General features: G+C 48.3%; 1 protein-coding gene across 1 annotated transcript in view; it reads left to right on the forward strand.

Moving 5' to 3' along the window:
• The window catches only part of TATDN2 (TatD DNase domain containing 2), a 409,795-nt gene that overhangs the window by 214,274 nt on the left and 177,967 nt on the right, over positions 1–17,554 (forward strand). Inside the window, exon 4 of the mRNA XM_086939231.1 lies at positions 4,511–5,371. Within this exon, the coding sequence (XP_086795357.1) occupies positions 4,511–5,371 (861 nt within the window). The remainder of the gene's footprint in view (positions 1–4,510; positions 5,372–17,554) is intronic.

Genomic DNA, 17,554 nt, shown 5'->3' on the forward strand with positions numbered 1-17,554 from the left:
GGGCACAAGTCATCCTTGTGGCTCCGGACTGGGCACAAAGGTACTGGTATCCCGAGCTACTCAGTATGTCAGTCGATCCCCCGGTTCGTCTGCCTCTTCAGGAGGACCTTCTGTCGCAGCAGCAGGGGACGGTCCTCCACCCGAACCTGTCCAGTCTCCACCTCCATGCTTGGAGATTAAGCGGCGACAGTTGAGGCCATTTGACTTGCCTCCTGAAGTTTGCAACATCATTCTGGCAGCCAGGCGTCCCTCCACAAAGTCAGTATACGCCTGCAGGTGGAACAGATTTGTGGCATGGTGCACAGCAAAGGCTGTGGATCCCCTTAATGCCCCTCTGTGGGGATTCAGGGGGTTTGCCGAATAAATCCACGGACAAGGAAGTTGTATGTAGGGCAGGTTTTATTGATTTGTAAAGCCTCCTTTTCTGATCAGGGACTCGATAGTATGGTAGAGGATTGGCATCGTCCTCCGTTGCCTCTCGTATGATTCCCCGCCGTCTCAACTCCCGGTGTCGTCTGGGAGGTGTGGTCCGGGCTTCCGCCGTTGTTGCACGAGGGCCGGTATATGACAGCAGAAAGAAAAGAAAAACGGAAAACTAGTATTCCTCGGCTGTCCTGTATAACTGAGGTAGGGAAGGGGGGGGGGTGAGGAGGCACACGTGCACTCTAACTACCCCGCTACTTGTGAGGGGGGGGGGGTGATTCGTGCACAGTTTACCAAACGGGTCAAGGGGGCTTGTCCCACTTACGTCCCGCCCAACCGAGGAAACGAGACCGTACCTGTCCTAGCCACACTACCCGGGAAGCGTGGCTGGGCGATGCGCCTTCACGTCGGACTCCTGGCGTGTCGCTGCAGTCTCCCTCCTCCTCAGGTCTTTCTCCGGTGTTCTCGGCTCCTTGGTCCGCCTGGTCTCTCCCCATTGGTCTCCGCTCCTCGATCTCCCTCCGCTCTGCTCCGTCCTCGCTCTTCCTCCACTCCTCTCCGTCCTCGCTCTTCCTCCACTCCTCTCCGTCCTCGCTCTTCCTCCACTCCTCTCCGTCCTCGCTCTTCCTCCACTCCGCTCCGTCCTCGCTCTTCCTCCACTCCGCTCCATCCTCGCTCTTCCTCCACTCCGCTCCGTCCTCGATCTTCCTCCGCTCCGTCCTCGCTCTTCCTCCACTCCGCTCCGTCCTCGCTCTTCCTCCACTCCGCTCCGTCCTTGATCTTCCTCCGCTCCGTCCTCGCTCTTCCTCCACTCCGCTCCGTCCTCGCTCTTCCTCCACTCCGCTCCGTCCTCGCTCTCCTGGTGTAACACACACCTGTGTGTATTCAGGGCTGGGTTTTACCGATGTATGGAGGGCGGGACCCAGGTCCGGGTCCGCCCAATTAAAGAAACACGGGTCCTCCGAGATCAGCAAGGGTTGGTAGCCGTCCACGTCCGTGGTCTTCCAGGAGTCTGTGTGCTGTTCAAAGAGAGGGGACACATGAATAGGCAAGCCTGGAGGACCCGAGTCCGGGTCCCCCTCGTCACACCCTCTTTCTGAGATTCTCCTCTTTCTTCTTTCTCTTGCCCAGCAAGGCTCTGCTCTGGGCACTATCAAGGGCTATCTTTCAGCTCTTTCAGCCTTTCTGAGGCTGCCTGATCAACCTTCTTTGTTCAAGTCCCCTATCGTTAATCGATTCCTAAAGGGCATCACACATACGTTCCCTCCTGTTCCCTTTGTGATGCCTCAGTGGGACTTGAACCTGGTTCTTACAATTCTGATGTGCGCTCCCTTTGAGCCACTTCACAACTGCCCTCTTCGCCTTCTCACTTTGAAGACTGCCTTCCTGGTAGCCATACCTCTGCCAGGAGAGTGAGTGAGCTCCAGGCTCTATCTTGTAAACCTCCCTTCCTTTCAGTCCATCCGGACAAGGTTGTGTTACGGACAAGGCCCCCCTTCCTACCCAAGGTAGTCACGGCCTTCCACATTGGGCAATCTATCACCTTGCCCACCTTCTTTCCGCATCCCTCGAGAGAGAGAGAGGAAGAGAGGCTCCACCGTCTGGACCCAAAACGTGCGCTCTCATTTTATTTGGATCGCACACGCCAGTTCCGGGTGGATGACCACCTCTTTGTTGGTTACGTGGGCGCTAAGAAAGGGAAAGCGGTGCACAAGCGGACCATCTCGCGGTGGATCATCTTGTGTATCCAGGCGTGTTACTCCTTGGCTAAGAAGGAACCCCCTGTGGGGGTAGGGCTCATTCCACTCGAGCCACAGCGACTACAACTGCTTTGGGCCGAGGTGTGCCCTTGCAGGACATTTGCCCGGCGGCTACGTGGGCCTCTCTGCACACGTTTGCAATACATTATTGCCTGGACAGTCCAGTCCGAAGGGATGGCTCCTTTGGCCGTTCCGTCCTCCCAGGACATTCTGGTGTGATTATTGGTTCGCAGACCCACCACCACGGGGTTGGTATTGCTGGGGTACCTATTCTAAGGTAAGGAATCTATCACTAACGTGTCTCTTTCAGATGCACAAGTTACTACTTGTGTAACGATATATCTGTAAGAGACATTAGTTAGTGATAGATTCCTTACCGACCCACCCATTCTCCCCGTTCTGCGAACCGATATCTAGGGTTAAGGTCATCTCCTTTCAGGGCCCTAGTTTCATGGCACCAGTGTTGGTTTTTGGATAGCTCTGCGTTTCTGGTGCGGAAAAGTTGAGTCTAAGAACTGACGTCAGCACGCGGAGGCGGCGTCTAAGTACTCCAACGACGTCATCACGGCGCCCACGACGCCGACGACGGACTTGGAGCCGCAGACGACGCCTACCGACGCGCAAGGGTACTGCTACGCAAAAGTTTCCGGATCCAGTCTGACGCCTGTGGATATTCTACGGTAAGGAATCTATCACTAACTAATGTTCTTACAGATATATCGTTACACAAGTAGTAACTTGTGCGTCTGGTCAAAATGGTAAACAGATTTGGAAGAGGCTAAGACAGATGAGCAGAGTACGCATTATTAATTATAAGTTTCTACACAGGGCATAATACTCCGCAGCCAAGCTGTGCAAATACGATCTCCATGCACACGATAACTGTGACGAATGTGGTGCCCCAAAGGCAGGTTTTCTTCACCTTGATTAATCATGATCCTGTAGAGTCCTTCTGGAAAGAGGTCCTCGATCTGCTCCGTCTAGGATGATTGGCACTTCAAATGGATCCAAATACCTTCTATAGAAATGAATTACCTTGCACTCCTTATTTCCTTACAGTTGTTGCTATTACGTTTGCTGTCTCTTATATCTCATTCTGATTCAAGCCCCTTTCCAGTGCTGTGCTGACTGTGTAAGAAAGAACTTTTGTATAACTGACAATTCATCATTAGTGACATACCGCTTGGAACGTGCTCCAGAAAATATATTGTGTTTTTCTATTATACCACCCCTTTTGTAATGCTGCAGGTATATGATATGTATTTATGACTTAAACTTTTTTTTAAAAACATTTTTAAAAAGAGCATTCCCTCCTCCTCCTCCCGTTTTCTGCTGCAGTTACTGCAGTTTGTCTGTGGCCAGAAGGATGCCCATCTTTTCTGCGGCTTGGTCAGCACCATGTCTGTGGATGTAGGGGCAAGTGGGTATCCAACACGGGGCCTGCTGCCTCTTCCTGCAGTTGGTCACTTCTGAGCTCTTCCTGGCATGTTCGATCTGATATCTATAAAAATATTTCAGGGAAAAAGAACAGGCTCCTAGTTCTTTCCTTATAGGACCTCTTTGCCTTGTTGGTGAGAATCATCCATATGCCACCTGTGATCATAAAGCCACCCTCTTATCATCGCCTTCCATTAAGAATCCTAGCTCATCCAATAATGCATCTCTGACATAAGGACAATACCCTTAAAGTGGCGTACCGCAACCTCTTGTAACAAAAAACTCTCCATGGTAAAATACACATCCTAGGACCCCATGATCATTCTACTATGTAACCGTAAAGCTCTGTTTCGTGACGCGGCTGCACAGAGCTGAGACAGTTGAAGTGGTTTTAAAGTGGTTTTATTCCTCGGAGACCTCCACTCACTTCCGGGAGCGGCCGTCCCCTGCGAGCTTCTTCTACAACTGATTAACGATGCAGAGAGCCTTGCAGACGGCGCACCACTCCACGATCATGGAACACCATTTAAAACCTATCAAAGGCATGCGCCTTTAACTAATATGTCCCGTGGATACACAATACTAATCACTACAGTCCGCTCCATGGACTTCGTTGTTAGTCAGTGAAATCGGCTCCTACAAGTTATCATTTCTCTCTTCATCTTTGTGAGATGCCTCCTAACCTCCCTGTTTGCCACCACCAAGTGTACACCATCCAGTGGTGGAGTTTGCTATAGTGATTAATCAATAATGCATTGAGTGTACGCCAGCCAAGAGACTTCTCTCATTTATTCATTTGAAGTTTTTAAAAAGTATTTTTTTTTTAGGAAATAATAGCTGTTGAAAGTCTTAGCTGTTGATTTGTCTTTGTTTTATGTGTCCTAAAACAGAGCAATGCAGATGATCGCGATTTGTCAGTTGGAAGTGACTTCTCGGATGTAGATGATGTAATACCCTTCGCCAAATTATCGCAGGATGAGTTTATTCAAGCTACTAACAGCCTGGGTAAGGAGTCCATCACCCCAGTCATGTACCCACTTCCATTGTATCATAGTTCTTGGTCTGACTATACTTGTTATGGCACAAGTACCCCCCTGAATAGTTCTCTCACAGCTCGGAACCTATTGTACAATGGTATAACTAACAAAAATGGTACTTCTAGAAATCTCTCTTTGAACACAAGCATTTCTAGTAATTACAGTGCACTGTCTGATGGCTGGTGCTGCGGAATGAATTCCTTCAGTGACTCTTTGATTAGCCAGGATAACAGTAGAACATTTACAGAGGAGCCTGATTTGCTTAAGACTCTAAACAGTGAGGCACACAGCCCTGACCACGACATTCATCTATCCGAGTGGCAGGATTTACCTGCCAAACCGCCCAGATGGATGTATGATGGATTCATTGACACCCATTGTCACTTGGACATGCTGTACAACAAGCTTACTTTCAAAGGGACATTTGCAAAGTTTAGACAAGTATACAGCAGTACTTTTTCAAATCAGTTCCAAGGCTGCATCGCGGATTTCTGCAATCCAAGAGTCACAAAGAAGTTCCCATGGGAGGATATGCTCCGTGAGGATATGGTTTGGGGAGCATTTGGCTGTCATCCACACTTTGCACGGTTCTACAATGACTTTCATGAAAGAGAGCTACTACAAGCTATGAGGCACCCTAAAACTATTGCCTTTGGGGAAATGGGCCTGGATTATTCGCACAAATGCTCAACTGAGATTGCAGTTCAGCACAAGGTAAGATGTTTTCAAGTAATTTTTAAAGATGCTATTTACATGTGCATGTTTTTATATGCTTTGAGGTAAATGCTACAGTGAATAAGTCAACCACCGTATTTAAGGGTTTACAGTCAGGATTTGTTGTGTTTGTTTGTAATGTTGGAGCTGAAAAAGCAGTGTGGGGTTTGAGTTTTCCCATTTATCTGTTGATGCTTGGGTCCAAGAAGTGGTATCAAAACCTTTCCCTAAAACAGCACTAAAGAGCATTGTCTTATGGTTGCAGTCTGATTGTAATAACAACTCCCCCCTCAATCGAGGAGTACCATTGCTGTCCCATTTGGTGTCTTGTGGCATGGGCAGGCAGTATTTAGTCGTGACTTGACATTGTAGGTCTAAGCCACCATATGAACAGTTTACTGAATAACTGAGGATTGTACATCTGATTTGCATCTGCAAAATTTGGTGGATGAGTATTGATTGCATGTTAGGCTAGTGTCTCCATGGTCTGAAATTCTGCTTGGTGTTGCTTCCAAACTACTGTGTGCAAAATGTTTCCATTATCTTAGAGTGCATGGTGATTTTTTTTATTCTTCCTTGGGTGTAGTAGTATGTTAGGTTAATGGTGGGTATCAGCAACACTGTTCTACCACTATGTGCGCAGTGTAACTGTTATCTTGGTTTGTTGGGCTAGTGTCTCCTAAGACTGATTGTTTTTGTGTAGTGATATGCATTCTCCAGTATTGGGGTGTCTTTCATAGATTCACATGCCTGAATCATTCCCCGTCGTCAGAGTTGGAGTCCCACGGTACATAAAAAAGCAATAAATATGCCATAACAACCAAAAAACCTTGGTAACAAGAAACCAGGAAGTAAAGTAGCCCAAGCTACCAATAAAAAAGTTCCACAGGCATGACTATCAGTCATTATATATAGTCCAAACTGCAGCCAATCAGGCAACAGCACCCACCAGAAAGTTCTCCTCAGAGGCTCAGATTTTCTACCGCACGTCGTGTGAAGGGAGTCTCCCTGAGCTCTGCTCAGTTCTCTTCCAGGGGATCCTCATCAAAGTCATAAGCAATAGAATATTCCCGCCCATGCGCGGGACCCTGGAAACACTACAATATATGAGCCCCACATATATATATATATATATATATATATATATATATATATATATATATACACACAAATAAGCAACTGCAGCCTCATACACATCAGAGCTGAATCATGCTGTAAGGACTTCCCATCATAACATGAAAAAACATGCATTAGAAATAGGGAAAAACAACAATAAAACATGTTTTGAAACTGTTTTAATGTTCAGCAGACAGTAGAAAATCTCATAAAGGACTGAAAGCATAGCCAGCTCCCAGGCTGCATTGCAAACCACAGTCTAAAAAGACTGAAAAGCTAACTCATAGCAACATAGAGATAAACTGACACCGTGCCTTTAAGGCCCTCCTGACCCCCAACTTCCCATCATGCCTCAGGGGTGACAGTTAGGTCAGTTCTTTCCGGCTCCTGCAGGAAGGATCCTGGCAACACAGCTCCACTTCTTTCTGATTTTTGTCAGAATTTCTCTTCACTTTTCACAACTTTAATACCTTACTTTGAATTTTTTCATTATTTGAAGTAAGAGACTGTCTTTTTTTGACAGTTTTGGGCATTTTTAACATCTTAAAATGCCATCTCTTTTTGACTCCTGCCCTTCTTGTGGTGAAAAGAAGGCCAAGACGGACTCGCATGAGGTCTGTATACTTTGTCTCCCTGAAGATCATGATCCTAAAACCTGTCCTCACTGCCAAATCCTGTCCAAGAGAACCCTGAAGGTCAGGGAAAGAATTCGCCTGTATGGCCTGGCAGATAAGTCATCTAGAGGAAGGTCTCCAGTGAGGAAGGGCTGCAAAAGGTCTAGAACACTATCTAGAAGCAAGACCTCACGTCCTTCCACTTCAGCGTCGGACTCGGCGCTGAGAAAAGATCTACCGGTGGGTCATTTATCCAAGAAAATACCTTCGACCGCGGGCTCGCCATCGAGGAGAAAGAGTCATTCAGGTACTCCGTCGACGCCGAAGATTCGTGATCCTCCGCCGTCGTCAACCCGGCGACAATCTGCGTCGAGGAACAAAAGCCCTCCGCCATCGTCAACCCGGCGACGATCGGTGTCGGAGCGTCAACCCGGCGACGATTAGCGTCGGGGAGCATCACCCCTCCGCCGCCGTCAATCCGGCGACGATCGGCATCGAGACGCATCACCCCTCCGCCGTCGTCAACCCTGCGACGATGGGCGTCGAGGACTGGAGGCCCTCCGCCGTCGTTGACACGATGTTCGGCGTCAAGAGCAGGTTTACCTCCATCATCGCAGATCCATTAGCGATCGACGTCAAGATCCAAGAGTCCTCCGTCGTCGTCAACTCGGCGGCTCTCCGCGTCGAGGATGAGATCTCCGGCGTCGAGGGCGCGTACCCCTCCGCCGTCGTCTCGCAGACCTTCGACGTCGAGATTAGACACTGCTCCGCCGCGGCGACGCTCGGCGTCGAGAGAGAGAAGTCCTCCGCCGTCGGCTTCACACCGCCGTTCGACGTCGAGGCATCAGCATTCTTCACCTACTTCTCACCGGCACCGGTCGCTGTCGAGACGACGTTCGACGTCGAGTAGACGAGAGATCCATGCAGCGTCGTTCACGACGCCGAGAAGTCAGGAACCAGGGACATCGACGTCTAGAATGCGTGCTGGTTCGGCGTTGAGAGATTCACGCCCGACGTCACAACCTGCCTCAGTGAGATCTAGAGAGGGAACGGTGGTTCTTGTGATGGAGTCAGCCTCACTCCATTCGTCTTCTCACTCTTGCAGACAGGCTTCTACAAGATCAGCCACTCCGAAAGCTAGGAGCCATGTCCACAAGTCTCCTTCACGACAAAAGGAGGCTCCTTCTGCTGCTTGGTTGTCCCCAAGATGGCAACTGCCTCTACATCACTGGCAGGATTCAGGGGCGATGAGGCGAATGCAGGAGTATGCCAGTCCTGTTCACAGGTCTCCTCTTCAAAGATTGGTGGAAGAAGTGGACAAGGAGAGCTCTCCTAGACATAGAGCCCACACAGAGAGGTCCCTTGAGGGACGGCACTATAGATCGCGTTCCCCCAGACGGGAGGAACGCGCAATCAGATCATTGGAAAGGAGGCACAGTGCTCATCGCAGAAGTAGAACACCACCATCTACTTCCTCGACTTCCTCTACCCGCTCCTCAAAGAGGGATTATTCCCCCACGCTTTCGGACAGCCCTATCTGTAGGGTCTCTCCAATAGATGACATTAATACCTACCATGAGGTTCTGCAGAGAGGGGCGCAGAAACTCCGCATCGAGATGTCTGTTCCTCAGGTCACAACGACAGTGATTTTCTAGACTCTTCATCAGAAGACTTAGTCTCAACCGTTGCTTCCCTTGGTTCCAAGGATTCTTGACCCTGTCATGGACACTTTCCTGTCTACAGCAACCATTAAGGCGGTGCCGGCTCGCATCCAAAAGAAAAACAGGCCAGCTGCCTCAGACCCGGTCTTCGTTAAGACGAATCCACCTGCAGACTCGGTGATCGTAGCCGCAGCACACAAAACACATGCGGTTACTGCTACTTCCTCAGTTCCACCGGATAAAGAAAGCAGGTCCCAGGACTCCTGGGGTCGCAAGGTCTGCAATTCTGCGGCTTCTACCCTAAAGGTCTCCAGCATGGCTGCTTTGTTAGGCCTTTTATGACAGGGCTTTATGGGATTCCTTGCAACGCTTCAAGACCAAGCTGCCAAAGGAAGACCAGAAGGACTTTGACGAAATAGTCACCGAAGGTTCTCTGGTGGCAAACCAGATGATTAGCACAGCGACAGACGGCGCGGTGCTATCGGCGCACTCTTACACGCTGGAATATGCGCCAGGAGATTATGCTGGTTGGGATTGACAGGCCTCAAACCGGATGCACAGCAGAGAATCTTGAACCTTCCATTCTCTGGTTCTTCTCTCTTCGGCACGCACGCAGACAAAGAGATGAATAGGATGAATACCGAGCTGGACACTCTCAAGGCAGTCGGGTTGTAGAAAAAGAAAGAGTACAAGCGTCGGTACAGACTCAACCAATGCAAGGGGCCTCAGCAGAGGGTTCAAACCCCTCAGTGGTCCCAAAACAAGAACCAGGGCAAGTCCCAGTTTCAGGGACGGAAGTCCAACAGAAGTAGAGGTGGTCAACAGCAACAATCTTCTACCACAGCGAGGTTAGGAGGGAAGTCATGAGCAGTGACTTCCTCTGACGCCGTTGCCCACTCCAGTGGGAGGAAGTGCTTCACAGCATCTGGCAGAGTAGTGCAGCATCAGAAAAGATCGTTGGGTGCTGAATATACTGTGCAATGGATACACACTACGTTTCCGTGCGCTTCCGTGGTGATAGACGCATCGCTGCAAGGATGGGGGGCACACATGGGGTGTCTTCAGATACAAGGACGGTGGTCAGCAAAGGAACAATCCTACCACATCAATATGTTGGAGCTGCAAGCACTTCACCTTGCTGTCAAAGCTTTTCTACCTGCCATCGAATCCAGCTTGGTACTGGTCAAGACCGACAACACGACCACCATGTTCTATCTAAACAAACAGGGTGGTACGCGGTCACGCCCTCTCTCCCTGGAGTCCCAGGCGATCTGGCACTGGCTACTAGCCTGAAACCTCACGGTGGTGGCAGTGCACCTTCCATGAGAGCAAAATATCAAGGCAGACGCACTCAGCAGACACTTCGAAGATCAGCCAGACTGGGTGCTAAACGACGAGGTGGTGGCAGACCTTTTCCATCGATGGGGTCATCCGGCAATAGATTTGTTCGCAGACAACGAAAACAAAAAATGCCACGCCTTCGCGTCCAGATTCCACCCTCCAGGGCAAGGGGGAATGCACTTTTGATGGATTGGTCAGGGACATTTGCCTACGCCTTTCCTCCCCTGCCTCTAATCCCAAAGGTGGCGTCCAAGCTCATCAGATCTGATGGCTCCAGACTGGCCACGGCAGTGGTGGTACCCGGACCTTCATCTGTCGGTACTTCCACACAGGAGACTGCCAAGCAGGCCGGACCTACTGACCAAGATGGGCGGGAGGATTCTTCATCCCAACCTTCCCTGCTGAACTGCCTCCAGATTGCATGCACATTTTAAAAGCGGCTAAGAGACCCTCCACAAGAGTGTCATATGCGTTTAAGTGGAAGAGGTTCTTTCTTTGGTGTAGAGAGCATCACTACGATCCTACGAAGGGGCAGGAGGATGTCATTCTTCCTTACCTTCTGTACTTAGCTAAATCTGGGTTGAAGTATGCTTCTATCAGGGTGCATTTGTCGGCCATTACGGCGTACAGGAAGTCGCCTAGCCAGCCCTCTTTTTTCCAAATGCAGGTGGTCAAGGACTTCTTACAGGGGTTGAAAAAGGTTTATCCCCCTGTTCGAAACCCTTCTCCTCCATGGGAGTTGAACCTGGTGTAAGTTGATGGGCCCACCTTTTGAGCCCATCCACAGGGCCTCTTTGCAGCACTTAACTTGGAAGGCCGTTTTTCTTGTAGCCATTACATCAGCTCCCAGAGTAAGCGAAATCCAAGCGCTGTGTACGAAAGAGCCTTACACTGTTTTCCACCATAACAGAGTGGTCTTGAGGGCGCATCCTTCTTTTTTCCCTAAGGTTGTGTCTGATTTTCATATTAATCAGACCATTTCCCTTCCATCTTTTTTTCCAAACCCCGCGACCGCTGCTGAGCGGTCGCTGTATTCCTTGGACCTCAGAAGGGTGCTTAAATTTTACTTAGAGAGTACCAAGGGCATAAGAAAGACGGATCAGTTGTTTGTCAATTATGGCTCTATGAGAACAGGCTTCCAAGCAGCTAAGAGATCAATTTCCAGATGGATCGTGTCCTGCATTAACTTAGCTTATCAACTGGCGAAAAGGCCCCTACTGTTGTCCCCTAAGGTACATTCCACTAGGGGGAAAGCGGCCACAGTGGCTTTCTTACATGATGTTCCAATGTCAGAAATTTGCAAGGCTGCAACCTGGAGATCGGCTCATACTTTTAAGAGGCATTACTGCCTAGAATCCGGTTCCAGGGCTGATACTCAAGTAGGCAAGGCCTCCTTGAGGAATCTGTTTGGATAGCCATCTATCTGTTCAAGCTTAGTTTCTTCTAAGCTTATTGGTTATATTATTGTTTTGCTCCTTTGCCCGCAGGGAGATGAGGTGAGGCTCGCTATTCTATTCTATTGCTTATGACTATTTATGAGGATCCCCTGGAAGAGAAGGATTAGTTACTTACCTGTAATCTTTGTTCTCTTCCAGGGGTATCCTCATCAAAGTCATAAGCAACCCTCCTGCTTCCCCGGGCAAAGGATTTTTCCTTTGTGGAAATATTGTTAATTCTTTGTGCCATGGCTTTATTCAGTCTCCGCAAAGAACAACTGACCCAACTTTCACCCCTGAGGCATGATGGGAAGCTGGGGGTCAGGAGTGCCTTAAAGGCAAGGTGTCAGTTTATCTCTATGTTGCTATGAGTTAGCTTTTCAGTCTTTTTAGACTGTGGTTTGCAATGCAGCCTGGGAGCTGGCTATGCTTTCAGTCCTTTGAGATTTTCTACTGTCTGCTGAGCATTAAAACAGTTTCAAAACATGTTTTATTGTTGTTTTTTCATATTTCTAATGCATGTTTTTTCATGTTATGATGGGAAGTCCTTACATCATGATTCAGCTCTGATGTGTATGAGGCTGCAGTTGCTTATTTGTGTATATGGCACATATATTGTAGTGTTTCCGGGGTCCCGCGCATGGGCGGGAATATTCTAATGCTTATGACTTTGATGAGGATACCCCTGCAAGAGAACTAGGATTACAGGTAAGTAACTAATCCTTCTTCTCAAGTTTCTTCGGGATTTCTTGGTTTTAGGATGTCTTCCTCTAAGTAATCAATATTAAGTCCTTGTGAATCTTGTGGTAAGCTCCGGCTTTTTCTCAGAAGATCCCCACAAGAAATGCATCTACTGCCTGTATCCGGACCATCAAGTGAAGGACTGCAAGATATGTAGGACCTTCCCTCAAAAGACCCTCAAGGACAGAGAAGGCCGCTTACTTCTGTGGCTACAGAAGCTCAAGGACCAGGACAATCCAGTGTCTGAGGTAGGCAGCATTGCCTCTGGGTCATCTGTGGCCTCTAGGAAGAGAGCTGCTGAGGAGGTGTCATCTTCTCTTGGGCCAAGGTTGTGAAGAGACAGCAACCTTCTAAGGAGTCAGAGAGGCCTTTCACTTCTAAGGCTACTCCTCCAGTCAAGAGCAAATCTTTGCCTTCCACGCCCCCAAGAAGATCGGTTAAGATTTTGCCTCCTAAACCAACTTCTGAGAAGATTCTCCCTCAGAAGAAGACCCCATCGACGACAACGCAGTCGACGACCCCTTCGTCGACGAAGATTTCTGTTGACGCAACTTCTACATTGACAATAACTTTTTCTTCACCTAAACCTGAGATGATCATGTCGTCTGCGTCATCCCCGTCGACGCTGGTCAATGTCTCAGTTAAACCTATATCGTCAACGAGAGAATCTACTTCTACTCCTACCGTCGGCTCACCCTCGACGACCAAGATCAAGAAGATTTAGTCGACGACGGCTTCATCGTCGACGGCTACTCCATCGTCGTCGACGAGAACTACATCGTCGACTGCCAAATCGTCGAAGAAGCCCTCCTCGTCGTCGAAGGCAATTTTATCGACGACCACGCCCTCGTCGTCGTGATCATCTTCAGAACTTCTTCCTTCGTTGACGGGCCCGTCGACGGCTCTTCCGTCGACGCAAAAATTGTCAACATGTACAGAAATACAGGTTTGGTCACCATCTACGGCTTTAACTTCTACGCCGTCTACGACGAAGCATTCTTTGCTACAAAGACGTAGTTCTGGGCTTGAACCTTTATCTCCATTGCGCCTGTCTCGTCATAAGGTACCTCTACAGGTTCCTGACAAGTTGTTGGACTCAGAGGACAGTGAAGAAGATTCTGATGTGGATGGTAGATTTGGAGCAGCTACAAGTCCTTCAGAACTGCTCATTAAATACCAAGAGGAGGATCAGGATGATCAACCTTCGCCTGAACATGTGGCATCACCCACTACTAGCATTCCAACAGCTCAAATGCCTATAGCATTGTTAACCAATCTTCAACATATGCTGGACGATTATTACCGTCGGTTTCCGCCATCTGAATCTCCGTGCCTCCTACACCTGTGGCGCAGGCTTCCACATCAGAATTCAGGTCTCCTAGACCTCTTTCGCCAGTGATTTCCCATCATCCTGCGGAAGCACACTCATCAGAAGATGAAGAGAGAGGAAGGTGAAGTAGATGACAGGTCGTTGTTGTCGGAGTGGGATGAATATCAAATCGACACACCTTCTCCTTCGCCTCCAGTGGACATTTGAGGTTTTCACCTTCTTATGGAGAGAGCAACCCAACGTTTCCTAGGAAAGAGGAATGCTTCCTCTGACTTTAAAGACCAGCCAAGGAAACAGGTGGAGACAATTACAATTATAGAATTCATATGGAAAGAGGGACTAAAGGTGATGTCGAATCCGGCTTCTATTCCTACAGTCTTGCCACGTCTAGACAAAATATATGAAGCTCCTGACAAATCTCCAGCATGCCTTATAGGACACCCAAAGGCAGATTCTGTGATCGTGCAAGCTGCCCATAAACGGGCTAGAAATCCATCATCCCCGATCACAGCCCCACCGGATAGAGACGGCAGACGTCTGGACTCGATTGAGAAACGAGTCTCTACGATGGCAGCGACAAGGGTCCTTGCAGCCAATTCTTTAGCCATTTAGGGTCGGTACGACCGACCGATGTGTTCGGATATTTCATCGTACATTGACATGCTTCCGGAGCCTTCTAAATCTGAAGCTCTAAAGATACTGTAAGAGCGAGAACGGATCTCTGGAGAGATTATAGACTCTGCAGTGGATGTGGCTTCTACTGGGTTCAGACAGCTGGCGGGGGCGGCTGTCCTACACCGACAAGGCTGGTTAAAGGCTACTTCGTTTCGCCAGGAGGTGCAAGCTAAGATTCTGGACATGCCCTTCGATGGGAAGTTTTTTTTGGCCCACATGTAGAAGAAGCCTTGCAAACCATTAAAAAGGACACTGAAACAGCCAGATCTCTTGGCATCTTGCAGTTTTGGAAGCCGCCCTTTCGGGGTGCGAGAGGACGTGGATCATCCTCTAATAGAGGATGCTATAGCCAACAATCTTCCTCCAGATCTTATCAAGGGAATCAACGATACCAGTCGCCACGTTACCAATCTTATGGCCAGCGTAACACCAACTATTCCCAGAATAAGAAAAAAACTTCCTACTGCGGAAAGGATTCCAATAAAAGTCAATGAGTGTCATCACCTGCCACCCCTAAAGCCACAGTCCCATATAAAGGTGGGAGGAAGAATCTCAAAATTGTATTCAAACTGGTCCTCAATAACATCAGACAGATGGGTCCTAGACATCGTAGCCAAGGGCCATGCCCACGAATTCGAAAAGTTTCCTCCAAATTTCCCTCCAAAAGATCCTCCTCCAACTCATCTCAAGGAGTTGTTTTCCCAGATAAATTTGATGTTGAAAAAAGGAGCGATCGAAAAGGTCCCTCAAGGGCAGAGAGGAACATGATTCTATTCACGGTTCTTTCTAATAAGGAAAAATCCGGAGAATGGCGTCCAATTCTAGACCTTCGTTCCCTCAACAAGTATTTAAAGAAACTATCATTTTGGATGTTATCGCTTCAAGAAATACTTCATCTTCTGTCAGCAGGGGATCACATGGCCACCCTGGACCTTCAAGATGCGTACTTCCACGTTCCCATTTTACCCCGTCACAGAAAGTTCCTGTATTTCAGAATGGCTGGCAGGGATTTTCAGTTCAAAGTCCTTCCCTTTTGGCTGCGTTCGGCACCCAGAGTGTTTACGAAAGTCTTAGCTCCAGTAGCAGTGCACCTCCGGCTGGAGGGGATTCAAATTTTTCCTTACCTGGAGGATTGCCTTATCAAGGCGAATTCTTTCTCGGACACAAACGTCCATGTCCATCAATGTCTGTCTCTCTTCCAATCTCTGGGTCTTTCCATCAATCTCAGCAAGTCACACCTTGTTCCTTCCCAAAGGCAAACGTTCTTAGGAGCAACCTTGGACACACAACTGGTTCAAGCTTTCATATCGGACGAAAGGCAAGAGAGGATCCAAACCATGGCTCACATGTTACTATCAAGAAAGTCCGTTTCAGTCCGACAGTTCAAGTCTTTTCTGGGAATGGTTTCTTCTTGTATTGCCGCCTCAGAATGAGGCCCCTTAAAGAGGAACTCAAACTGCAATGGTTAAAAGTCTCTGGTTCATTCGACGATCTAATTCAAATCACTCCTAGGATGCGGGAAGCTTTTCTCTGGTGGGTCCAGGAAAGAAATTTAAAGAAGGGGTATGTGTTCCTTCAAGAGGCGCAAAATTACACAATCACCACAGACGCATCCCTCTAAGGTTGGGGAGCACACCTTTAAGGGCTGAAGGTTAGCGGGAAATGGAGCCCTCAACAAAAGACATGGCACATCAATCTGCTAGAGCTAAAAGCCATCTTCTTAGCCCTCAAATCCTTTCGTACAATCATTCAAGGGGGCACAGTATTGGTTTGGACGGACAATACTACAAGTATGCATTACTTGAACAGGGAGGAACGAGGTTGGTTCTTTTCTCAGGAAGCCCAAGAGATCTGGGCTTGGGCAATTCGGCACAGGATCAATCTCTTGGCAGTTTATGTGCCGGGAGTTTCAAATGTTCTGGCGTACACCCTCAGCAGGTCAACGGTGTCCACCAACGAATGGCAACTGCATCAACCAACGGTGGATCGAATCTTCCAGCAGTGGAGTCATCCCGATCTGGACCTCTTTGCGACTAAGAAGAACAGCAAATGCCTATTCTTTGCAAGCTGGCTTCCCCGCAGGGACTCTCAGGGGAATGCGTTTTCGATCAACTAGTCTAAAATATATACCTATGCCTTTCCTCTGATACCGTTCGTTCCCAGGGTTCTCCGGAAGATGAAGAAAGAACTGTCGCTTAATTCTTATCGCTCCCAGATGGCCGCTCCAATACTGGTTCACCGAACTTCTGCTATCAGAGTGCAATCCAATACAGTTTCGACCAATACCGAATCTCCTCTCCATTCAGAACGGTCAAATTTGCCATCCGGATCCAGCTTCTCTAAGATTAGCAGCTTGGCACCTGAGCACCTTGAATTCGCTCAATCCAATATCTCTGCGGATTGTAAGGAGGTACTGACTAACGCGCGAGCACCTGCTACGATAAAGACATACAGACTTAAATGGAAAAGATTCTGCATATGGTGTCAATCGGCTGGAGTACACCCTTTTCACGCAACGCCGGAACAGATATTACCTTTTTTCTTGCACTTAGCGAGATCAGGCCTATCTCATGCAACGTTAAAGGCCTTTTTGGCAGCCATCTCAAGGTACCGACAAGATGGATCCAACTCTCTTTATTCTTCAAGAATAATTCAACAGTTTTATAAGGGCCTATTCAGAATGTTTCCTCCTGTGCGTCGTCCTTCTCCATCATGGCATCTTAATGTAGTATTAGCACATCTCATGTGCCACCCATTTGAGACAATTCACAAGGTGGACTTTAAATTTCTAACCTGGAAGGTTTCTCTGTTGCTAGCATTGACTTCATCTAGAAGAGTCAGTGATGTTCACGCTTCACCGTCAATTCACCTTTCCCACAATTCACATCTAATTCTGTGGTGCTACGAACAAACCCAAAATTTATGCCTAAGGTACCCTCCGGATTTTCATCTGAACGAACCAGTCCTTTTAAAGACATTTTTTCCTAATCCTCAATCCCCATTGGAGAAGGCATTGCATACCCTTGACATCAGGTGTTTAAAATTCTATTTACAAAGGACCTCTGCCATTCGCAAATCCGATCAACTGTTTGTTGCCTATGGGAAGATACGGCAGGGTCAAGCAGCAACTAAACAAACCATAGCTAGATGGATTTCTGCCGCTATTGACTTTTGCCATCTGCAAGCTGGAAGACCTTTGCAGGCTACTCCAAGAGCACACTCTACGAGGGCGGTATCTTCATCAACTGATCTTTTCGCTGGTGTCCCTC

This window comes from Lissotriton vulgaris, chromosome 9, assembly GCF_964263255.1.
Source record: "Lissotriton vulgaris chromosome 9, aLisVul1.2, whole genome shotgun sequence".
In the NCBI taxonomy this organism is placed as follows: Eukaryota; Metazoa; Chordata; class Amphibia; order Caudata; family Salamandridae; genus Lissotriton; species Lissotriton vulgaris.